The following is a 23,288-nucleotide window of genomic DNA, read 5'->3' as shown; positions in this document are numbered from 1 at the left end:
AACCGCTGGTGTCTCACACAGCAGTACTCAGCCATGTGCGCACATGTGCAGCAGGACGGGAGGCCTCTCAACAGGGAGGCCACATCCCAGCTCCCAAAGCCCCAGGGCCGACCCCTTTTCCAGACCGCGGAAGGGGCCCACATGCTTCATGTGTGCAAGATTATATGCAGAGAACATGGGTGGGCCAGACCCAGCAAGCCAGGTCGGCAGAGGGCTGTGCTGACACAGAGGAAGTGGGTGGCCGCTTTGAGGACTCTGCCCTCCCTCAGGGTCCATTCACACTTGGACCCCTCTGGAGAAGCCCAGGCTGGTCTCGGTGGGCAGAGCCGAGGCCCTGGCAGGTGAGGGTGTGAAGCCCAGAGAGGATCCTTTGGATCTGCAGCTGGGACCCAGGGCGGCTCCTAAGATGGCAAAGTGAGTCGAGACTCCTGTGGCACCCACAATTCAGCCATGGTTGGGGGCCCAGGGAGTGGCCCAGAGTTTCAGGGCACAACCGCACAGCCGCCGTTCCCAGGAAGAGGAAGAATGTTGGTGTGGGGTCCTGACTCCACCAAGGGAGGCTGGCTCAGTCCTGCCCCCACGACCCCCACTGTTCTGTCGATCCTTCCAGGGCTGAGTGCAAGTGTGTATGTTCATGAGTGTGAGTCAGTGTGTGTGCACGGGAGCATGTATGGGTGTGTGTGCATGGGAATATGGATGTATGTGCATATGAAAGCGTGTATGGGTGTGTGTGCAAGGGAGCATGTATGGGTGTGTGCACGGGAGCATGTATGGGTGTGTGTGCATGGGAATATGGATGTATGTGCATATGAAAGCGTGTATGGGTGTGTGTGCAAGGGAGCATGTATGGGTGTGTGCACGGGAGCATGTATGGGTGTGTGCATGGGAGCAGTTGTGCATGGGTGTGCACGCCAAAGCATCTGTGTGAGCACGTGATGTGCGCATGCGTATGAATGGGTGTGAGGGTCCATGTGAGTGTGTCTGTGCCTGTGTTTGAGTATGCAAGTGTGTGAATGTGTGTGTGCTCATGAGGGGAGTGCCATCAGGAAGCCCCTGCCTTTCAGGTGGCAGGCCGTTCCATTTTAAGTCTCACCCGGGAGCCACCCTTGCTCTGGGCACAGGCCACACTGTCCTCTGCCCACCACCACAGGGCAGGACCTGGACCTTCAGAGCCCCACTCCCCATCTTCAGTGTGTCTGGTGCCTCTCAGGGAGGGTGCCTGGCTGGACACAGGTGCATGAGAGGGCTCCGGGCACCAAAACCAAACTTCAGGCCGGGAGCAGCCCAGCCCCAGACAGCATTTATCACAGGAGACAGTGCAGATGGGGCATCATTAACTTGTTGTTATTGGGGCAGCTGGGTGACATCGTGTGTTCCTTGGCCCTCTGGGTGCACCTCCTGCCCACCTGGGCCAGCGTGGTTGCAGAGGCGTGGATGCTTAGGCAGCCTGGGGAGGGACAGGTGGGAACACTCGTGCTCCGCGAGCGCCCACAGGCCCAGTGCCCACGGCTGCTGAGAGGCGCCCTCGTGGAGGCCCCAGCCCCCTGCCCCTTGGAGGAGCAGCAGAGCCCAGTGGAAAGGGAGAGAACTCTCAGAGTGTGGCCCACAGAGGATGCCAGCCTCGCCACACAGGACCGGCAGGTGGGGTGGGGAGGAGGGCGGGCTGGTGGGGGCTGATCCCGGGCCCTCCCGCTCCAAACAAAAAAGTCCCCACACGGAACAAACGAACTGAATGGCGATGTATTTTAAACGCTCATATTTTGTTTCTCCTCTCACATTTCTCCTTTTGCGTGTTCCTTTTCCACAATTCTAATGCCACTGTCCATCAAACCCTGGCACCTGCGGCCACGATGTTTCCGAGACAATCGTACGGGGAAGCCACTTCACAGTCAGTCACAGGAAGGCCGGCCGGCAACAGGACACAACAGAGCAAGGCTTTAAAAATTACTTGAAAGGGGAAGAAAACCCTTGAAAGCCTCAGGCCCACCCTCCTGCCCCGAAGGAAGACACCCCCATTGCGGCGGTTTCCTCCCAAGCCTCGCCGCCGTCGCAGGAGCCCTCTCCTCTGCCATCGTCTGTCCTGGCGTTTCTCGGACGAAGCTTTCACCTCAATCTCTAGAAGCAGAAACAAAACAGTCCCAGCCCTCCCCCCGCCATATCCAAGTATACATGAGGGATAAAATTACATTTGTACAAAAATAGATTTTTTTTTTTTTACCTTTCCAGATGCTTTAGACATTTTCTCTTATCTTTACTCTCTTTATGGATCTGTCATCCTCTCTAAAGTATTAGCTATGCGTCCCAGCTAAGGCATTGCTAAGGATTGGGAATGGCTAAAGCTGTCTGCTCCAAAGCATCTTAAAATAGATGCATCTCCTGCCTTGAGATATTCATTTGAACCCGGATTTCACCAAAGGAGGGTCCTTATGTACTTGCTTACATGAAGCAAATTTATAGGAAAACAGGGGAAATGTCTTGATTAAAAATAAACACAAAACACTGGTAACCGCTCCGCCTCTCCTGCGTGGCGCTGGTGTGCAGCTCTCTCCACACGCGTCTCTCTGTACAGCACATACATGTTTACACCACACACCTGCGTGGATGAGCACCAGATCACACACCCCAGCTCCATGACAGGGACACCAGCCGACTACCCACAGGCTGCACATTCCGGCAGGGCCCTCCTGGGTGCCCCACGGGGAGGGGCTCAGGGTCATCTCCAGCACTGCCACCAGGCCGCCAGCCCAGAATTCTTGGGAAACACCGTGCTTGGAAAACCGAAGGTCAGGGCTGTCCTTCCCAGAGGCCATGTGCTTCCAGGGTGCGGAGGGCCGGCGGCTGACACAGGCCCCAGGGTGGAAGGTCCTGGCAGGCCAGCTTCCAAGCATGCCCGACGCTGCCTAGCGGAGCCCGGCTCTGTGGCATCTTCACTCCTGAGCCTCAGGAGCCCCATCTGAACGGCAAAGCCGGGAGGTGACCAGCTGAGGAGTGTGCCTGAAGGTGCCGGGGTGCCCCGGGGCCCCAGGAAGCAGCCGCTGGGAAGGGGGGCGCCCTGCAGGGAAGCCGCTTCATCCAGCCTGGCCAAGGCGGGGACAGGCACAGGTGGCTAATGAGCTGATGTTAGTGCTATCTTTAGAAAATTAAAGATTGTCCCACCAAAATAATAATAATTACAAAAAATCACCTTAATTGAACTGGATTGGTAATACTACTACAGGTCTGGTTAAATAGAAACTCTACCTCCCTACTCAGTGATGAGCCACACTCCCCACGCGTCACCTTTTCAAACCAACAGCACTGTACAACCACAAGGCCGATGAGAAAGGGACGGGAAGGCTGCAGGAAGTGCCCGGGACACGTGGAGCGGTGGGTAAGGCTGCTGCGGCCAGGGAGGCCGGGTTCTGCTTTCAGGGGTTGGCGGCCCGGGGGGCTTCAGTGCTTTACAGCCAGCCAGCCAGCGCCGGAAACGACAAAGCTCCCAAGAAGCCGACCCCTCACAACGGAGGCCCCGTCCCTGGGCTTTTTCCTCTGGAGCCGCGGGCATTCCCAAGGGTCCGGGCACGGACGGGTGGGCGCTGGCTGCAGAAGGCACCAGGTGTTGGCGTTGGGTCTTTCACGCTCCCGCCACTGGGGCCCCAAGAGTGACTGCACCCTCCTGCCGTTTCCACCACACCCCCCAGGGGCAGCTGGGGCTTCCTGGCAGTGCCTGGGAGGGGCCCAGCTGGCCAGGGACCTGGTACAGGTATGAGGCTCAACACTCTGCCTCAGGATGGTGGATCGGGCAGGTGGCCACCTCTGGGGATCCACAACGCTGAAAGGCAGGGGTGGAGGGGGGCGGGAAGGAGAGGCTTCTGGAATCTCTGACAGCCTGTCTCGGGCACAGACTCAACTGCAGGCTCCACCCGGGTGCCTAAGCTCAGCTCTGGCTGGGAGCTCCAGGAAGGCAAAGAATGGACACTTTCTTCCCCACCAAGGCTGGAAAGCTGCCTCTCCAAGCCACTGCCTCCCGGTCCAACTCGTAGGCAGCTCCCCTCGCCACTGAGGAAGCCCCTGCTCCAGGTGGGGAAAGACTATGGAGAAGGCGCCCACTCCCCCGCATCATTCCTAGACTGCGGCTGGGAAGACAAGACCCCCTCCTGTATCCCCCCATCCATCCTCTGTTCAGGCACCTGCCACTGACAAAGGCTGGGTCCATGGGACTGAGGCGTGAACACGAAAAGTACTCAGGCCAAAGGGAGGGCCTTCCAGTGCAAAAGAGGCGAGTTCAACCTGAGAGGGCCCCGCACCACCAGAGCCCAGGGGCAGAGCCTGCGGGAGGAGCGCCGGGCCGCACTGGGCTGAGCCAGGGAGGTCCCAAGCCCCCCCGCACCTTCAACCAGAGCAGGCGTTCAGCGAGGCTCCCAAGTAAGGCTCTGGGTGAACAACGCTGTCCGTGGACAATACCAGGCTGGGTGGTCCCACCAAGGCCTGCGTGTGGCCCAGGCCCGAGGGCGCTGCGACTCAGGGTTCTCAGATTCCAAGAGTCTTTTAACACAGCTGGCAGCCAGAGAGAAGGCCTGAGCAGGGGTCCCACCAATGCCCCCGCAGAGCCACTCCAGGCCGCGGAGCATCTGCCCCACCCACGAGGCTCCCAGTTCCTGAGCCCCTCTCTCTCTAGGCCACCTGCCCCCTGAGGGAAACCAACAGGCCACCCTCCTCCCCTCCCATCCCCACGGGCCTCACAGATGACTGCAGGTCAGCAGAGCCCTGTGCCTCCAGCAAGGCCAGTGAGGTGGTGACGCCCCACCGAGCCGGGGCCAGCCCTGCAGGAACCAAGGACAAGCCTCGGCCCACCCCACAGAGCAAGGAGAAGACTCAGGCTGGGGAGGGGCCGGGGCACTCTGGTCTGAACAGGGAGCAGGGAGTCTGAAACCAGGACACCAAGGCAGAGAGAAAACCGAGGGGGGGTGAGTGACCCCTGTCCCTGCAGCCTGGAGGTGGCCCCGAAACCTTGCACACAGGGCAGCTCACGTTCTCATTGGCTCGAGGGCAAAACTGTGAGTTATCTTTGGAAAAAGGGGCTACTTTCCCCCTCACTCAGAGCACAGGGCGGCCTGCTGGCCCCACGAGTCCCCTCTCATCCCCGAGGCGGCTGAGGTCTTTGCTGACGACACACCAGCTTGCGCCCCCAGCTGTCCCCTCCTCCTGATTAGGGGGAAGCTGTCACGGGCTGGCTGGGCACCAGTATTCAGAGCAGGTGAAGATGTCACTCCAGACAAGAGGGCCACACAGGAATTCTGAAAACCAGCATCGATAAACAGCAACGGAAACAAAAGCCCCGTTCCCAACTCCTGCAGCTCCAGGGCTGGGGCCTGAAGACCCTGTAGTCGCCCAAGCCCCGTGGGGTGTGGCAGGGCGTCCTGAGAGCCCAGTGGGGAGGCGCCTGGCTGGGCTCACGCTAGTTCTTGCCACGAAGGCTGCTGCCTCAGGAAAGCCACTGCCCTGGGCCTCAGACAAGTAGTAACAGAAATAAGGAGGGTGACAACACATCTCTTAGGCAGAGCAGTGACAGGCTGTGCCCCAAAGTCCAAACAGGCCAGGCAGAGAAGGGCAGGGACAGGGCTCAGGCTGAGAAGAACAGCTGGCGTCCAGGCAGGGTGGCCAGAACGGGTGGGCGCATAGGATGGGCCCGCAGGCCTAAGTCATTTGGTGCGGCGCCTCCAGCATCTCCATGAGGAAGGTGTCAATGGGCGTGTCCCCGATGAGCTTGAAGAAGAAGAGATGTTCCAGGCACTTGAGCCCGATGGAGCGCAGAGCCGGCAGGCGGAGCAAGAGCTTGGCGAACCTGCAGGGAACGGGTCTGGTGAGGGCCGGGCAAGGGGCATGGGCAGTTCTGCCCTGGCACCTGGAGGCCTCCCTGGGGATGGGGCTGTGTCTGATAGCCCAACCCCTCTGAGGCTGGTCTGTAGCCCCGGATCTGCCTGTGCCAAGCCTCCAGAAGGAAGGAGGGGAGGCTAGAAGGAAACAGGGGCAGTGGCATCCCAGAGCCAGGAGAAAGTGAAGGGAGATCCCTGGGGCTGAGGATGGAGATGAAGGGCCAGGGGCCAGACAGCAGCTGGTGAGGGCAGACTGAATAGCTCTTTGTGAAGAAGTTAAAAATTGTGGGCAGCTGGGCACGATGGCTCACACTTGTAATCTCAGCACTTTGAGAGGCTGAGGTGGGAGGATGGCTTGAGGCCAGGAGTTCGAGACCAGCCTGGGCAATGCAGTGAGACCCTGTCTCTACAAAAGAAAAAGAGAAAAACAGTAGCAAGGCGTGGTGGTGCATGCCTGCAGGGAGGACTGCTTGAGCCCAGGAGGTTGAGGCTGCAGTGCGCTATGATCGCAGCACTGCACTCCAGCCTGGGCGACACAGCGAGACTGTCTCTTAAAAAATGAAAAAATGTGGGCCATGACAGCCAGGAGTGGGTGTGAGTATCAGCAATGCATCTGGCTGCAGCAGCCATCGCAGCAAGAGACTGCGGGGCTTGTAAGGGAAAGGGCTGCTGAGCACATTGGTGAGTTGCAGGGAACAGGCCCGGCACGTGGTGGACAACCAAGAAGTCAAAGGGTGTCAGGCAGGGGAGGGGGAGTCAGGCTGCACCCCCACTGCAGGTGGAGCCAGGCCTGACTTGGGAGCTGTGTACCGGGGCAAGACCCTTTCTATAAAGCGTTAGCACCCCATGAGTGCCTCCCACGGCACCTTGTGCAGGGCTGTGGGCCCCAGACCAGGGCCACCCCTTACTCAGAAATAGCTCTGCTGGCGTTGGGCACAGCATGGTCAGAGAAGGCTGGCCGGCGAGGGAGGGAGCATGGGTTGGTCCTCAGGGCCTGGCCCACCCCTGGGGAGTTTCCTGGGGCAGGGACCAGTGGCGGGGGCGGGACGGAGGGGGGAAGTCCGGGGCTCTGAGAAGAGGGATGGCAGGGCCAGGCATGAGGGCAGCAGCTGCCGCTGAGGACAGGGTGCTATGGGGACGGGACCAGGTGTCCCTTCCGGCTGGCCGTGTCTGCCCCAGGGCCCCTGTGCACGGCCTGAGTCTCTCCACACGGCCCCTCCAGGGGCTGCAGGACCTCATTAATTATTAACGAAGTCTTTCTTTCAGGGAAAAGCTCTGTGGTTGGCTGCCTCACAGGCCTTGTTTTAAAGGCAAAAACAGTGCAGAGGCTGGAGTTGGGCCAGAGAACAAGCTGTTTTCTGCTGAGCTGGCGAGATGGGCCAGGGCAGAAAGCCAGGAAAAACAAGCTGCCTGCCACCCCCTCCTGTCCTCGTCCTCCGGGAAGTTTCACTTTAAACCAAGCCAGATGAGGGCTGGGCAGGCAGCGGGGACACAGTTAACTGTGTATGTGCTGGTGGCGGGAGGGCCCGGGTGTCCTACGAGGGGGCCTATGAGGCCCCACCTCCCCTGACCCCCCACCCACAGTCTGAGGATCAAGAGGCCAGGAGATGCCCCTTTAGAGAGAAGAGGCAGAATCTGGAGCGCTGACTTTGAATCCCAGACAGGGATCCACAAATGTTTCTCTTCCTGGACACCTACTGTGCACCCAGCACTCTGGACTCAGCAATCCAGGGCCCACAGCCGGGCAGGGGAGAAAGATGAGCTCTGCACTCGGGCCGTGGCCACCTATTCTGTACACACTTGTAGAGAGCGTTTAGTATGTGTAGGCATCTGGCCATCCATTCCACACACGCTTGTGAAGTACCTACTACGTGCTGGTGTCACCTGGCCTCTGGTGGTTCTGCTTGGCAGGGGAGCGCAGTGGGGGGTGAAGCACAGCCTTCATCTATCTACTCGACAAAGACAAGCACCTACTATGTGCCAGGTGTGAGGTAATCCTTCCAGTGGGGATACGGCGTGAGCCTGTGGGGTGTGCCCACCACAGCCCACTGGCCTGGAGGACCTCCTGCTGCCTGCTCAGGACCTGCTGGCATGGGCTGGGGCTGGGGAGGGTGCCACCTTCTCATTCACATAAAACAGCCTTGCAGGGGGTGGGGGCTCTGGAGACAAGAGCCCGGGTCTGGGGTGTGTGTGGGACGGGGCGGGACCCACCTTCCCGGCTGCTCTGGGTACTTGTGCTTGCAGTAGGCCTCCAGGGATGCGTAGACCTTCTCCCTCAGCGCCTCCACCTCAGCCGGGTTCGAGAGCCCCTTGGAGTCTGAAAGGAAGAGGCCACAGGTCAGAACCCTCAGCTGGGGCATGTCTCGGGCACCTGCCCCCAGGACCCAGGCCTGTGTGGGGTCTCCCAGGCTGCCCCACCATGGGCAGAGCAGGTGGTGTGAGGGATGCCTCTGGACACGCCCCCACCCGCTCCCCCAGAGCCTGGTGGCAGGGGGACGACTGTGGAACCCACGGCCAGGCCAGGCTGCTCTGGGTCCAGGCTCGGCTCTGCCACTTGCCAGCCATGTGACCTTGGGTCAATTATTTGACCTCCAGAGACTCGGTTTCCCCATTGATAAAGTGTCAGGGATCTGCTGTCTTCCTTCCAGCCGCCATGGGAACTGGGAGAGACAATGGATGCCGCTGCTGCCCTTGGGTCCCAGCCCCATAACACGGATGGGAGCTACCGCTGATGCCCCCAGGAGCACCCAGACCCTGCGGAAAGCCATCCTCGGCGTGCTTGTGGAGTACTGAGCTCAGAACCCGGGCTCAAGAGCCTAGAGTGGACAGAGAGGCTGAGATTGCAGCCACCAAAACCTCCAAGGCCCAGGGACCCCCTGTGAATGCCACTTTGGCCCGTGTCCTGGGGCTCCTTGGCAACATGTCTGGCTCCCCCAGCTGCCTCCGCTCCAGCCAGTCTCCTCGCCCTCCCTGCAAGCCCGGGCCGGGTCCCGCTGGTGCCCAGCTCCAGCAACCAGACCACACAGCACCTGAATGCGGATTCCTCGGGCCGGGCCGGGTCCCGCTGGTGCCCAGCTCCAGCAACCAGACCACACAGCACCTGAATGCGGATTCCTCGGGCCGGGCCGGGTCCCGCTGGTGCCCAGCTCCAGCAACCAGACCACACAGCACCTGAATGCGGATTCCTCGGGCCGGGCCGGGTCCCGCTGGTGCCCAGCTCCAGCAACCAGACCACACAGCACCTGAATGCGGACTCCTCGGGCCGGGCCGGGTCCCGCTGGTGCCCAGCTCCAGCAACCAGACCACACAGCACCTGAATGCGGATTCCTCGGGCCGGGCCGGGCCGGGCCGTGGCATGACTCAGCCTCCGAGCTGGCAGGATTACGGCCCGGATGCACAGACTGGGTGATACAATGTCCCTGGAAACAAGCTCTCCCCACAAGAAGATGCCCATCTCCATCCCGGCCCGGTCCCTCAGAGCAAGGTCTGACAGAGGGCAAGGTCAGAAGGTCAGGGCCAGGAGCCGAGAGGGCTCCACTCCCTCCACCACGGCCCAGGTGAGCGCCCCACGGCAGCCCCAAACCTCTCCCTCCACACCCCAGCCGCCCGCCCCATCAGGCAATGAGCTGAGTTTCCAAACACAGAAACCCACAGCTCCCTCCCGGCTGGAACCCCTCAGGACTTGGCTCCGTGTGGCCCCAAGAGAAAACCCAGACTTAGCAAGACTTTCAAGGCCCTGCCTGGGCTGCCTCCACCAGCCCACCCCACCTCCGTGCCTCCTACTCCCCTGGCCCTAACTTGCAGCTCCCGGAGGAAGTGGCCCGCGCCCTCGACCAACTGTGCTCCTGCCCTCACGTGCCGGGGGTGCCTGCTGGTGGGCGTGACCCTCTAAACCCCAAGCTCTAGGCAGGCAAGCCCTACCCAGCAGCTTGAAGGGGCCCTCCCGTGCCAGCAGGGAGCCGAGCAAACAGGCACGCGTCAGCACTTGTCGGTCGAAGGAGTAGCACCTACGAGGCTTTTCAAGCCAAGAACCCAGAGGCTGGAGAAGGGCCACACTGTCGACCAGGAACTGTCGGCCAGGAGGCGTGTGCCCAGCCCCAGCCCCAGCCCCACAGCCCCAAGCCTTGCTCTCCTCAAACACAGGGGCCCAGCCCCAGAAACACCCTGGACCCGAGGCTCGGGGATGAGGTTGGTCCCCTCTGGAACACCCGGCAGGCCTGACCCATCCCCACCCCATCCCCAGCCTGCAGGGCTAGGAGCTCCTGAACTTCAGCACCGGAAGTTCACAACCACAGCTGGCCGCTTTCGGAGTCTGGATTCCGATGCACAATGGTGAACGCTGTGAACCGCGGAGCCCAGATGGCACCACCAAGCCCCTCATGACAAGTGCCTTGCTGGGTCCCCATGTGCCCAAGGGCCACGCCCCCTTGGCTGGCCCTCAAGGTGAGCAGAAGGCAGCGTGGCCACACTTTCACTGGGAGGGGAGCACGCTGAGCTCAAGGAGCGTGGGAGGTGGCCCCACATGCAGCCAGAGCCAAGAAGTACAGCCAGGAGGAGGCCCAGGTACCTCTGCCCCACTAGAGAACGGGGCCAGGAGCCTCAAGGCAGGAAGGCCATACCAGGGTTGAAGAGGACGATGGCACGCAGGCAGCCCAGCTCCGTCTTGTCCATCTGCATGTCCCGCATCTTGGACACGAGCTCCGTCAGCACCCTGCAGAGGAGGAGGGCAGACGCCCCATCCCAGTTAGGCCTCAGCCCTCACCAGATACCCAAGACCTCTGGGGAGCCCGGCGTGGCCCGAGGGCAGCTGAGATGGGCCAAGCCAAGGCAAGGACTCCCAGACAGCCCGAGAGGGAGTGGGCTGGAACCCAGGCCCAGGTGCCGCCCCTGCCAGGCCTGCCCAGCCCTGCCCGGAGGGTGGGCTCCTCTCCTCTCCCTCTAGGGTCTGCCTGTGGGGCTTTATTCTGGGAACCTAGGTGCTAAGGAGGGGCCTCGTGACAGCTAAGCTGAGGTAAGCCGGAGCTGCACATAGGGCACAGAGTCCACCCCTCCGGAACCCAGGGAGACACACCACCGTCCCTCCTCAGCTGTGGACCCAGCACCACTGAGGCAAAGCCCCTTCCCGTGCCACAGCCCCAGCCACTCCCTTCAGTCCAGGAAGAGACCTTTCCCCAGGGCCTGGTGTCCCTGGGTGGGGGATGCCAGAGGGAGGCATGTCCACCTCTTGTCACCAGAGAAAAAAGTCCACCAGCCTCAACACGGGGAAAACCCGCCAGCTCCCTCCATGGAGACGCTGGGGGCGTTCTTGGATTCAGACTCAGCTGCCCCAGCCCTGCAGCTGGATTCTGAATCACACCGGCCTCTGCAGTGTCCTGGGCCCCCTAGCCTCAGCAGCCTGCCCACCAACCCCAAAGCTCAACCGCTGTGTCCAGGAAGTGAGGGTGGGGCACGGCGGGGGAAAGGAGGTGACCAGGTGGGGATGGTTGCCTAAGGAGCCTGGGCTCTCCCCTGTGGGCCAAGGGGGGCCCTGAGGGTCTGCAGAATGGGGAGTGCCCTGGTTGATTCCTGGGAGAAGATCTGAAGGAGGCTGGAGGACAGGGTGGGACAGAACAGGAGCTGGGAGGGACCCCCGATGTCTGCTCTGAGGCAGGGGCACACAGCTGCAGAGGGATGGGGCAGCAGGCATGAAAAAGGCCTGGGCCACTGAGGGCAAAGACTCTGCATTCCACTCGCACAAAAGGCGAGGAAATGCCGGGGCCTCTGTAGTCACTGCTGTGGGACCCCAGAGAATGTAACCCTGAGACCTCTGTCATCGCCATCTCTACCAGCCAGACAAAGGATCTGTCAGCTGGGCAAGTGGCTGGGGCTTCGCTTCCCAAAGCCATATCCCCAGTACCCCACTAAAGAAGCTTCTGTGGGCAATACACACTGCACCCTGCAGCCCCCGTGGGGACCCTCCTGTACACTAACTTCTTAAAGGCCCTGACAAGTCCTGCAGCAAAGACCCTCGAGGACACTGAACTAGCGTTTGCCCACGATCTGCGGCCACAAACCCTTTTGCACTTGGCACATCCCATGGAGGTCAAGTTCCAGGATCACCCTTGGGACTCTGGGACCTGAACCACTCCCTGGGGCATTGCTGCTGGGGCATTAATCCCCCTGTAAGTGCCGGTGCATGGCCTCTACTCACCTCTAACGTTAGGGCTCTCGTCTTCAGGGGCCACCTTCTCTAGGTGGCCTGCTCCTCCCCACCCACTGCTCCTGTGCTGCAAACCCCTGCCCAAGGGACCCTGCAGTGCCCCTCCCCAGCCTTCCTGCTCCAGCTGAAGCTGACATCCGGTCCCCAGAAGGCCCAGTCTGGTGTGTGTGGGCTCTCTGGACTCGTGGAGAAAGACTATGCAGAGAGGCCGGGCGCGGTGGCTCACACCTGTAATCCCAGCACTTTGGGAGGCCGAGGCGGGCGGATCACGAGGTCAGGAGATCGAGACCACCCTGGCTAACACGGTGAAACCCCATCTCTACTAAAAATACAAAAAAAATAGCCGGGTGTGGTGGCGGGCGCCTGTAGTCCCAGCTACTCGGGAGGCTGAGGCAGGAGAATGGTGTGAACCTGGGAGGCGGAGGTTGCAGTGAGCCAAGATTGCGCCACTGCAATCTAGCCTGGGCAACAGAGCGAGACTCCATCTCAAAAAAAAAAAAAAAAGGCTGTGCAGAGACAGGGACAAGGAAGCTACTGTCCGCCTCACCTGGCAGAGCGGAGTTGGCCAGCACTCCAGGAGGGCAACATGAATGGACACGGATCACCCAGGCCCGGACGAGGGTGGGCCCTCCAGCCAGTGCTGCCCCTCCAGTGTGTCCCCTGAGAAGCGGCTGAGGTGCATCCCGTGCTCCACTGGGAGGCGTGAAGCACTGCGGTCCTGACACCCCTGCCTGCACGGCGACAGGCATTAGGCCGCACCACGCCCCGGGCTGCCACGGCATTACCGCGCCAGCCTCAAACAGCCTGCGACGCGCCAACTGGAATTGACTTTTACAAAACTGCATCTATGGTATAATCACTTTAAAAAGAAATGAAGCTTTCCTTCCCACGGATCAATACATGGCATCGTGAAAAAAGAAGAGCTGGAGGGAGATAGGCCAAGTGCTCCCTGTGGTTACAGATGCCCCAGAGGCAGGGCTGGCACGGGGCTCTGAGCCTCCTCCTCGTGCTTTTCTCTGTTTTCCACGTGTGCACCCTTCATGTACTGAAATAATACTAGGCAGGACGTGCACGGGGGCCGAGGCGGCTGAACTCAGCTGGCCTGGCGGTGGAGGTGACCAAAGTGCCCTCGCCCCTCTCGGGACCACCCCCACCTGTCAAAGATGGCGCCCACCCCTGCGCTGTGGGCGCTGTTCCGGTGGACGTGCAGCCCGGTGGCCAGGAGGATCCCGTCCTTCACGGCGATGGAGCGGTGGGAGAAGGAGGCGATGAGCAGCTCATTCCAGCCTGGGGAGGAGGCACACAGTCACTCGGCTGTCTCCAGGCCCCACGGGGCTCGCCCCTTCCCCAGCCCCTGGTGGGACCCCACAGAGGCAGCATGTCACAGACCCTTCCTGACAGGCTCTGGAACCCCAATCCCATGAAGTGTTCCACAGAAAAGAGGTTCCTGAGAATGCCTCTTCTACAGTACACACCGGCACACAAAAGGCCCTAAGAAGTCCCACACAAAGTCCCTTGAGCTTTGTAGAACCCAGGAGCTCACAAACTCATGTGCCCCAGAAGCTTCCTCCCACGTGTGCAGGACACTCCTGCCACGGAGCACGCAGGAGAGCACCCAGGGATGTTCCCAGGGTGGCCCCAGAACCACTGCTGCCAGCAGGGTCCCAGGAGCAAACTCTCGGGGATCTGTGTGCCCTTCGTGGAATGCCACCAAACAGCAGGTTATCCAACTGAAGGCAGGTGCGTGAGGGCCGCTGCCTCTTTCGGGGGGTTCCCGGGGGGGAGGTTAGAAAACAGCAGCCCCTCAACTTAGTGGGGGTTCCCTGGGGGGCAGGTGGTGAGGTAACAGCAGCTCCTCAACATAGTGGGGGTTCCCTGGGGGGCGGGTGGTTAGGTAACAGCAGCCCCTCAACATTGGGAGGTTCCCTGGGGCGGGTGGTTAGGTAACAGCAGCCCCTCAACATGAGGTTCCAGTGCAGATGAAGCAGAGCAGGCACTGGGGAGGAAGAAACAGGGACCCTCGCGTGCACATGCACTACTGTTTTAACAGCTCCTGGAGACGGTGACGTGGAATCACCTGCAGTCACACAGTCAGGGACCCTCGCGTGCACACGCACTACTGTTTTAACAGCTCCTGGAGATGGTGACGTGGAATCACCTGCAGTCACACAGTCAGGGACCCTCGCGTGCACACGCACTACTGTTTTAACGGCTCCTGGAGATGGTGACGTGGAATCACCTGCAGTCACACAGTCAGGGACCCTCGCGTGCACACGCACTACTGTTTTAACGGCTCCTGGAGACCGGGTGACATGGAATCACCTGCAGTCACACAGTCAGGGACCCTCGCGTGCACACGCACTACTGTTTTAACAGCTCCTGGAGACCGGGTGACGTGGAATCACCTGCAGTCACACAGTCACCTTCAGCACCTTCCACACTCCCTGAGCACTCTAGAGGCTCCAGCCTCTCTGGCCAACACTGTCATGAATTTCCCACTTAATCCCAACTGTAATCCTGGAAAACTGGCATTAACCTTGTTTTACAGAGGGGGAAACTGAGGCATGAGGCAGTAAGTGATCAGCAAGAAGTTGGTAGGGACCACCGTGCCAACTCCGGCTGGGCCTTCCACACCCTCCCAGCACATACCCGCCCCGTCATGGGGACCCCGGGGACAGGTGTCACCGTCCCCATTCTCCCCATTTCACAACTGAGTAATCCCAGGGCCCCAGGAGGGAGTTCCCACCCCCGAGGCTGCCCCGCCCAGGTGTGCTGACAGACCAGGCAGGGATGGCACCCAACTGGCCCCAGGCTGTGGAACCAAAATGAGGGAGGAACGGTGGGGTCTGTGCCCCATCACCGGGGGAGCAGGCAGACGGCACCACGGGCGGTCTGATGGAAAAGCCAGGGCTGGAAATACCGTCACAGACGCGGGACTGGCACCTCCCCGTCTGTCACGCATCCCCTCTCCCTGCCAGGTGGCAGCAGGCAGCCCGTTGCGATGGGGGGTAAGAAGAGTGGGGTTCCCTGGGGCGGGGGTTTAGGAAACACAACCAAGGCCACAGCGTGCAGTGGTGTCCCAGGGCTCAGGCGAGCCAGCCACGAAAACAGCTTCCACGCTGCCCAGCCAGACTTTCTTTGACCACAAAACCCTTTTTTTTTTTTTTTTTTTTTTTGCCCATGAAACGTCTGTAGCATCACATTTGGGAGAACTCTGATCTAGAAGACCCCCCTCAATCTGACATGTGGGTAATCTGTGGCCCGGGGAGGGGAAGGGTTTGCCCCAAATCACACAGAGACTCGGACAAGAGCCCCGGGCCCACTCCCACTCCTGCCTCTCCTAGAGCTTAGCCTGCCAGGTTTTCCCGGGCTGAGAGGTTCCCCCAGGAAAGAGCTCTCTCTCCCTCCCCACACCAGGCCCAGTGTGGACAGACTTCCTGTGGCCAAGGGCAGGGACCCAGGGGGCCGAGGACAAGAGCTGGGCTGGAGCACAACTGGCCCCAAACCCACCATCCGTGGCCAGTCCTGGCCTCTCGGGCCTGCCTCTCTCCCTCACATCCTGCAGGCCTGGGGGTTTACCTGAGCGGTGGCCACCTCCCCTCCCACTGCCCCGAGAGCCCCTAAGGCCACCCAGCAGGCACCAGGGTAGACTCGCCTCTGAAACTCTGGTGTGCCCAGCAGAGGGGCCTGTTGCACGGCTGGGGTCAGAAGGCGCTGCTGAGCCGAGATGCGGCCCTCAGCACAAGATACAGGTCAGGACCCCAGACACATGGACAGAACAGCACAGAGTCTCTCTCTGCACCCTCCAGCATGCCGGCTACATCTCAGCTCCCCTGTCCCCCATCCCTCCACCCCGATGTCCTCACTCGGTTATTTCTCCTCTCCTGCCCCGCACACCTTTGTAAGCTGCCCTCCTCCTTCTTGGATGTAAGAGAAAAATGGGAGAGGAACCCATTTTACAGTAACCTTTGGGGTGTCTTCACCTTCCTAAGTGCTCCATCGCTGCAGGAAGGAGGGTTCCTGGCCCTGCAATGTGGGGGCCCGGCACGGCCACAGCTTTAAACGGTTCAGGGTGCGCTGGCCTTTCAGAAGGAGGACCTCAGTGAGGCAGGGGATACCAGGTCTTACTCCAGCCTCCAAGCGCAGGACAAAGAGTCTTGCCTGGGGCTGCTTCCTTGGTCACTATGTCCTCCAACTCAAGAGGCTGGCCCTTCCCGAGGAACTTACTCCTGCAGATCCCTCGTGGCCCTGCCCAAACGCTCAGGGCCTCTGCTGTGGTTGCAGGACCCCTGAACAGCGCTTCCGGAAGGAACAGCACAGAGTCACGGGTCAGGTGGGGAAGCCGGGGCCTCGGGCTCCAACCTGGCTCAGCCCCGTTCCTGTCTCACCTCTGAGCCACCACTTCCTCAGCACAAGGGACAGTGAGAACACCTACTCCTGGTGGTCTGGGGAGTTAAATGAGTCCATACTCACGAGGCAGGGCAGGGCCCCCCCAGAGTCACGGCTGCTGTCCCCATGGGGCTTGTGATGGGGATCCCGTCCCAGGGCGGCGGTGACAAGAGCCCAGCCTGGCTTACCCTATGTCCTGGGGCCGGAGATGTGGGCAGGATTAACAAGACCAGGGGAGCAAAGTGGTATGCTGTCCCCCACAGGGGACCTCGGGCCTGCTACCTAAGCCTGGCCCCTCCCTCCCTCCCTCCCTCACAGCCCAGCAAGGCCCGCCTACTTCCCCCCCATCCCCCTGCCCCCCGCGCAGGAGGTGCCTGTGCAACCCAGGCCCTCAGACGACCCTGCTGGAGCAGCTAACGCAGCCTCAGAACGCAACAGCCTGGGATGAGGGGGCAGCTGGGAAGGAGGTTGGACGGAGGAACCCGAAAGCTGTGAGCGACCCAGCCCTGTCTCAGTTTACTCCTCTGACAAACACAAGGGTCAGGGTGTGACTCAGAGCTTCCATGGAACAAGCCAAAACTCTTCATTTTAATGCTTTATTTCTGAAGGCCTCCTGGATGGGTGGGGCAGGAGCCCACCCCAAGGAAGGGGCCCTACCCCGCAGGAGCAGTCACATGTGACATCAGCCTCCCACAGCCTGGCTGGAATCCTCCACCAGTTTCTGGGCCCCTGCAGGGCTGTGGCCACTGCACCTCCACTCAGTGTCACCGAGAGCCACAGGTGGACACTCCCCGGGGTGAGCAGAGACCTTGGGCCTTGAACCTGCATGGCCAATGGCTCTCACGATGGTGGGAATCGCAGGTCTGGGCACCCATTCCCTCAGCACCGCACTCTGCCACGACCACCCCACGCAGGCTGAGGCTGGAGCCAGAAGCTGCCAGAACATGGGACTGCAGGGCCAGGCACCACACAGATACAGCGACGGACACAGCCGTCAACCTGACTCGGACCTCCGCCCGGCCCCCAGCGCGCAACCATCTGGGATCCCCCAGGAAAAGAGCTGCGTGCAGCCGGCTGTTCTCTGGATCGGCCTGGTGGATTGGGGCGGGGTGGGGGCACCATCCTCTCTCAGCAAAAGCCTTGGCTATCTCTCCAAGGACCACTGGGGTCAGTCAGGCCTGCAGCTAGCAAAGCCAGGGGCTCTGAACCGAGGGCTCTGGGGGAGCCCCTGCAAACAAGGGCAGGGTTCCCTTGGCAGGCAGAATACTCACCACACCCTGAAAGAAGTCTGAGCCCGCAACGGCAGACAGCCACATGCCTCAGGCCCAGAGGGGCAAGGACCCACCAGACACGAGGCCAGTGGGATTAAGTCAAGGACTTTGAGATGGGAGATTATCCTGGCTCCTCCAGCGGGGCCCAACATGGCCAGAAGAGTCCTTCCAGGAGGGAGACGGCGGCACCAGGCCCTCTACACACAGCCTGTGTGGTCACAGCCCTGACCCAAGCAACTTCCAGAACATTCCCTGCTTCACAGGGAGCCCGTCTCTGTCTGGCTGTGTCTTCTCCACTTGTCACTTAGGAGCCTTCTTCTATGGGCTGAGGCTCCCCGGTCAGGCTGAGGCGGCGGAGCCCACAGTGCAGAAGTGGGCCTCTAGGCAGCTGGGACACCCGGCCCTAAGGGAGCTTGGCTTCTTGGGCCCAGGGGGACATGGGACAGTGACCAGCACCATCGTCGGGTACTGAGGGCAGACCTGGGCACCCAACGTGTTGCTTCACCAGCAGGAAACTCCACTAACAGCCTGGCCTCACAGCTACCCCAGCTGACTGGGCGAGAACCAGCCCCCGCCAGCACGCCCCTCACACCCCCTTACTGGGTGGGGGACCAGCTTTGGGGGGGCCTTTCCCATCCAGGCTTCCACTGCCAGCCTGACCCCAAAACCCCAAAGCTGAGCTCTCAGCCACCGTCCTGGCCGCCACATGGCATCACGGGGAGTGTGTTGCGCGTGGAGCAGGCATTTCTGTGCAGTGGCTCCGCACATCACCATTACCACATGGAAAGAGAGCTGCCGCCTTGGGGTGAGAGGAGAAGGGCAAAGAGCACGTGGCCCTCCTGAGCAGCCCCTTGAACACACCCAGCCTCCCTCTCCAGAGCCCCCAAACCTCCACTGACAGCCCATTACCTCTCTGAAGGCCACTGAGAGACCCCGCATGGTACACCTCCTTATGAGGGACAGAAGGAAACTGAGGCCCCAGGCCCTTCCCCCAATAGCCCCATAGAGTCCACAGGAGGTCCCGGGGACGGGGGAGTGTCCTGGAACGGGGGAGTGTCCCAGGAGGTGGGGGAGTGTGTCCCGGGAGGTAGCAGTGTGTCCTGGGACGGGAGAGTGTTACAGGAGGGAGGAGTGTCCTGGAACGGGGGAGTGTCCCAGGAGGTGGGGGAGTAAGTCCCGGGAGGTAGCAGTGTGTCCTGGGACGGGAGAGTGTTACAGGAGGGAGGAGTGTCCTGGGACTTGGGAGTGTCCCGGGAGGTGGGGGTGTCCCGGGAGTGGCGAGTGTCCCGGTAGCGGGGAGTGTCCCGGGAGGGGGGAGTGTGTCCCGGGATGGGGGAGTGTGTCCCGGGAGGGGGGAGTGTGTCCCGGGAGGGGGGAGTGTGTCCCAGGAAGGGGGAATGTCCCAGGAAGTAGGAGTATGTCCCGGGAGGGGGGAGTATGTCCCAGGAGGGGGGATGGGAAGGGGGAGTGTCCCGGGAGGTAGGAGTGTGTCCCGGAAGAAGGGAGTGTCCCAGGAGGGGGGAGTGTCCCGGGAGGAGGGAGTGTGTCCCGGGAGTGGGGAGTGTCCCGGGAGGGGGGAGTGTCCCGGGAGGGAGGAGTGTGTCCCGGGACAGGGAGTGTCCAAGGAGGTGGGAGTGTGTCCCAGGAGGGGGGAATGTCCCAGGAGGTAGGAATATGTCCCGGGAGGGGGGAGTGTGTCCCGGGAGGGGGGAGTGTGTCCCGGGAGGGAGGAGTGTGTCCCGGGAGGGAGGAGTGTGTCCCGGGAGGGGGGAGTGAGTCCCGGGAGGGAGGAGTGTGTCCCGGGAGGGGGGAGTGTGTCCCGGGAGGGAGGAGTGTGTCCTGGGAGGGGGGAGTGTGTCCCGGGAGGGAGGAGTGTGTCCCGGGACGGGGGAGTGTCCTGGGAGGTGGGAGTGTCCCGTGGGGAGTGTCGCGGGAGGGGAGTGTGTCCCGGGAGTGGGGAGTGTCCCAGGAGGGGCGAGTGTCCTGGGAGGGGGGAGTGCCCCAGGAGGTGGGAGTGTGTCCTGGGAGGGGGGAGTGTGTCCTGGGAGGTGGAAATGTGTCCCAGGAAGGGGGAGTGTGTCCCAGGAGGTGGGAGTGTGTCCCAGGAGGGAGGAATGTCCCAGGAAGTAGGAGTATGTCCCGGGAGGGGGGAGTGTGTCCCGGGAGCGGGGACGGGAAGGGGGAGTGTCCCGGGAGGTAGGAGTGTGTCCTGGAAGAGGGGAGTGTCCCAGGAGAGGGGAGTGTCCCGGGAAGTGGGAGTGTGTCCCGGGAGGTAGGAGTGTCCCAGGACGGGGGAGTGTGTCCCGGGAGGTAGGAGTGTCCCGGGAGGGGGGAGTGTGTCCTGGGAGGTGGGAGTGTCCCAGGAGGGGCGAGTGTCCTGGGAGGGGGGAGTGTGTCCTGGGAGGGGGGAGTGTGTCCCGGGAAGGGGGAGTGTGTCCTGGGAGGGGGGAGTGTGTCCCGGGAGGGGGGAGTGTGTCCTGGGAGGTGGGAGTGTCCCAGGAGGGGCGAGTGTCCTGGGAGGGGGGAGTGTGTCCTGGGAGGGGGGAGTGTGTCTTGGGAGGGGGGAGTGTGTCCTGGGAGGTGGGAGTGTGTCCCGGGAAGGGGGAGTGTGTCCCGGGAGGTGGGAGTATCCCGGAGGGGGGAGTGTCCTGGTATGTGTCCCATCTGTATGGCATCCCCATCCCCGCCTAGGCCTCGCCACTCACCTGCCCGCAGCAGGATGACCTGGTCGTCCAAGGGCAGCTCTGAGAAGTGTGGGATCCGCTTGGCCCACTCCACCAGGGTGAAGAGCTGCTTGTCAGCTGCTTGGCAAATGTTGGTGACGGGGTCGTTTGGCTGTAGTGGAGGGAGAAGAGCAGGACATTCAGTCCCAGAAGCCAGTGTACTGACTCAACACAGCCCAGACCAGGCCCTGCCCCACATGCTGGGCCCATGCAGGACGCTGAATACGGCCCCTAAAGATGCCCAGGTCCCAATCCCCGGAACCCGGGACTATGCGACTTTGCATGGCACGTGGGGCTTGGCAGAGGTGATTAGGTGTGGCCTGAAATTGGGAGGTGGGCCTGCACCACTGGGGGGACCCAGGGTCATTGCAAGGGGCCTATGAGAGGGAGGCAGGAGGGTCAGAGGAAGAGATGCAATCACAGACACTGGGGCCCGAGGGGAGAGAGGCTGCTGGGTTTGAAGGTGAAGGAGGAGGCCATGAGCCAAGGAATGTGGCAGCCCCAGAAGCAGAGGCCGGGGCAGACTCCCTAGCAGAGCCTCCAGGAGCCAGCCGGCAGGCACCTTGACGTCAGCCCGGCAAGACTGCTTTTGGTTCTCTGGCCACGGAACAGTCAGATAATAAAACGTGTGTTGTTTCCAGCCACTGGGTTACAGCAGGACACATGAGTCTCTCCCACAGCTCTGGAAGGCAGGTACGGCGAGCAGACGAAACTGGATATGGGGCAGCATTGGAGCTGGCTGGGACCAACCGCCTTCATCTCTGATGGCCATGGTGGTCCACGCTGAGGACAGGGCCGGCCTCTCACGTTCCATCAGGCATGGATGCGGGAGCTCGGGAGGGCAGGCGCCTCGGCTGAGACACCAGGCCCCAGGCACAGAGACAGTGGCATTCATGTCTCCTTTGGAAAGCCCTAGCCGGAAGGGGACCATTCAGTCCCACAGATGAGGGGACCCAGGCGGCCCTGAAGCAGGGCAGGAGGGGAGGCCCCTCCTCAGCTCCTGGCAGGTGGGGCTTGGGTCATGGACCTTCTGTGTCCTGAGCAATGGGAACTCAGATGACGGCCCCCTCAGTGGTGCCGCTGCAGGAATAACAACTGTGAACAGGATTCGGGGATCCCTCACTTCAGGGTATCCGCCAAGGAGAAAAATGCCTCCCTTTGAAGAGCTTCCACCAACAGAAACCATCTGCTCCTCAGAGACGTGCAGCCTAAACGCAGCGCCTGGCGGGAAAGGCCTCTGAGGGCGGAGTGAGAAGGCCCCCGAGGAATGACACAGAGACTCGCCAGGACCCTCGGAAGAGGGCAGGGCAGCCCTTGGGGGCCCGAGCCAGAAGGGGTGTACAGAGGGGTGGGATCCCTCGGCTGAAGGGGCTTGACCACAGTCTACACAGGTCTCTGACTCACTCATTCCTCCACAAACCTTCCATGAGCAGCATCCACAGCCCCCAGCACTCACAGGGCTCCTGGCTCTGTGCCCAGCACCCCCCAGGCCCGCCACAGCCAGGCCAGCTTCTCAGCCTCAGCCTCTCCTTCTGTCACGCTGGGGGCTGAAAGGGGCCCGTCCTTCTCGCCTGCCCATCTGCCACAGGGCATCCCTGAGAAAGGATGACGCAGGCCTGGCAGGGGCGGGGGGATGTGGGGAACCAGCCCCAAGCACCGTGTCTGTAGCAGGTGGCTCTGCTGGGGATCCTTGTACCCAGGAACTTCCCAGCCACTGGCCGGCCACTCTCAGAAGCCAACACGGGGCCCAGAGCAGGCCCAGGTGACAGGCTGGTGCCATGGGTAGGAAGGAGAGCCTCAAGCCCTCCTGGGCTGGCTGGGACCTCTGCAGGAGTGGGCACACGGGTCACCATCTGTCATGTGCCTGCAGTGTACACAGCCGGCCACAGGGAGCAGAATGTGGCAGGCTGGAGAGCCAGGAGGCCGGAGCGGAGAAGGAGGCACCCTCCCGGCAGGTGTGAGGCTCTGGCTCCAGTACCAGCAGGGCTAGGCCTGGAGGGGGTCCCCTAGGTAGAGAGGGACAGTGCAGGATCCTGGCTCCACCTGGCTCCACCTTCCTGTGTGGCCTCAGGCAAGGATTAACCTCTGTGAGCCTCCCATTCTCGCCTGGAGATCCAACATGCCTCATGTAACAGAAGGCGTGTGATGGGCTCTACTCCTGCCTAGAAGTGTCCACAGGACCCGCCCAGGCCCTGCCCCGTGCTGGGGAGAAACCAGGCACCAGGACCGTGATGCTGGGCAGGTCGCCCCCTCTCTGGACCTCAGTTTGCCCATCTGAGGGAAGGGGCCCAGTGAGCGGTTCTGGAAGTTGGACCCAGGCCAGTCCACAGAGGAGCGTTCAGTGTGAGATGAGACACAGCAGGGAGCGAGCGGGCACACAGAGAGACCTCGTCCCCGTGGAAGATGTGTCCTTTATCCCCAGTGAGTCCTGCCTGCCTTTGTGGTTCTAAACTCCCTGAACTTTCAGGCAGTGAGGGAGAGAGCAGATGGCAGCTTTTCCCCCCTAAATAATGTCTTTCACGAAATAAAAACTTGGCAGCCCTTTGTGCATCTGCCAAACTTGCTTTTGGATTTTCTGCTGGATCATGAAACCCTCATAGCCACCCTCCCTCCCCTGCCCTCCGAGGGGCTGGTGAGGCAGGCGCAGGGCAGGGCAGGTGTGCAGACCAGCCAGGGCTGGGGGTGGGTCTGTGCCTGTCACTCGCGGGGAGGGTTTCTCCGGAAAGAACGGTGCCTACTGTCAGGGTCCCATGCACCTTCCCCGCAGCTGGGCAGCCCCAGCCCCTGGCCAGAGTAGAGGTCTGAGCAGAGCTGGGGACGTGGGGGCACCGGGTTGTCCTATCCAGAAAGG

The 23,288-nt window shown here is 61.6% G+C and overlaps 2 protein-coding genes and 1 pseudogene across 5 annotated transcripts in view; all 3 read right to left on the bottom strand.

Annotated features, from left to right (window-relative positions):
• Positions 1-1,722: 1,722 nt before the first annotated feature.
• On the bottom strand, positions 1,723-3,274 carry LOC100172641 (retinoid X receptor, alpha). The gene is given in 1 exon segment (NM_001132245.1): positions 1,723-3,274. A coding segment is annotated over 1 exon segment (498 nt). The 5' UTR covers positions 2,889-3,274; the 3' UTR covers positions 1,723-2,390.
• Positions 1,723-23,288, bottom strand: part of RXRA (retinoid X receptor alpha) — a 114,723-nt gene continuing 93,157 nt past the window's right edge. For all 4 annotated transcript variants that reach the window (XM_054520868.2, XM_054520870.2, XM_054520869.2 and 1 more), the window contains exons 6-10: positions 20,420-20,549; positions 13,209-13,341; positions 10,475-10,566; positions 8,067-8,172; positions 1,723-5,824 (exon numbers count right to left, since the gene is read on the bottom strand). In XM_054520868.2, the coding sequence (XP_054376843.1) occupies positions 5,677-5,824; positions 8,067-8,172; positions 10,475-10,566; positions 13,209-13,341; positions 20,420-20,549 (609 nt within the window). In that variant the 3' untranslated portion in view covers positions 1,723-5,676. The remainder of the gene's footprint in view (positions 5,825-8,066; positions 8,173-10,474; positions 10,567-13,208; positions 13,342-20,419; positions 20,550-23,288) is intronic.
• On the bottom strand, positions 4,265-5,529 carry LOC129047771 (uncharacterized; annotated as a pseudogene).

The sequence above is a fragment of the Pongo abelii genome, chromosome 13 (assembly GCF_028885655.2).
Source record: "Pongo abelii isolate AG06213 chromosome 13, NHGRI_mPonAbe1-v2.0_pri, whole genome shotgun sequence".
Taxonomy (NCBI): Eukaryota; Metazoa; Chordata; class Mammalia; order Primates; family Hominidae; genus Pongo; species Pongo abelii.
This window is presented reverse-complemented; position numbering and strand designations above follow the sequence as displayed.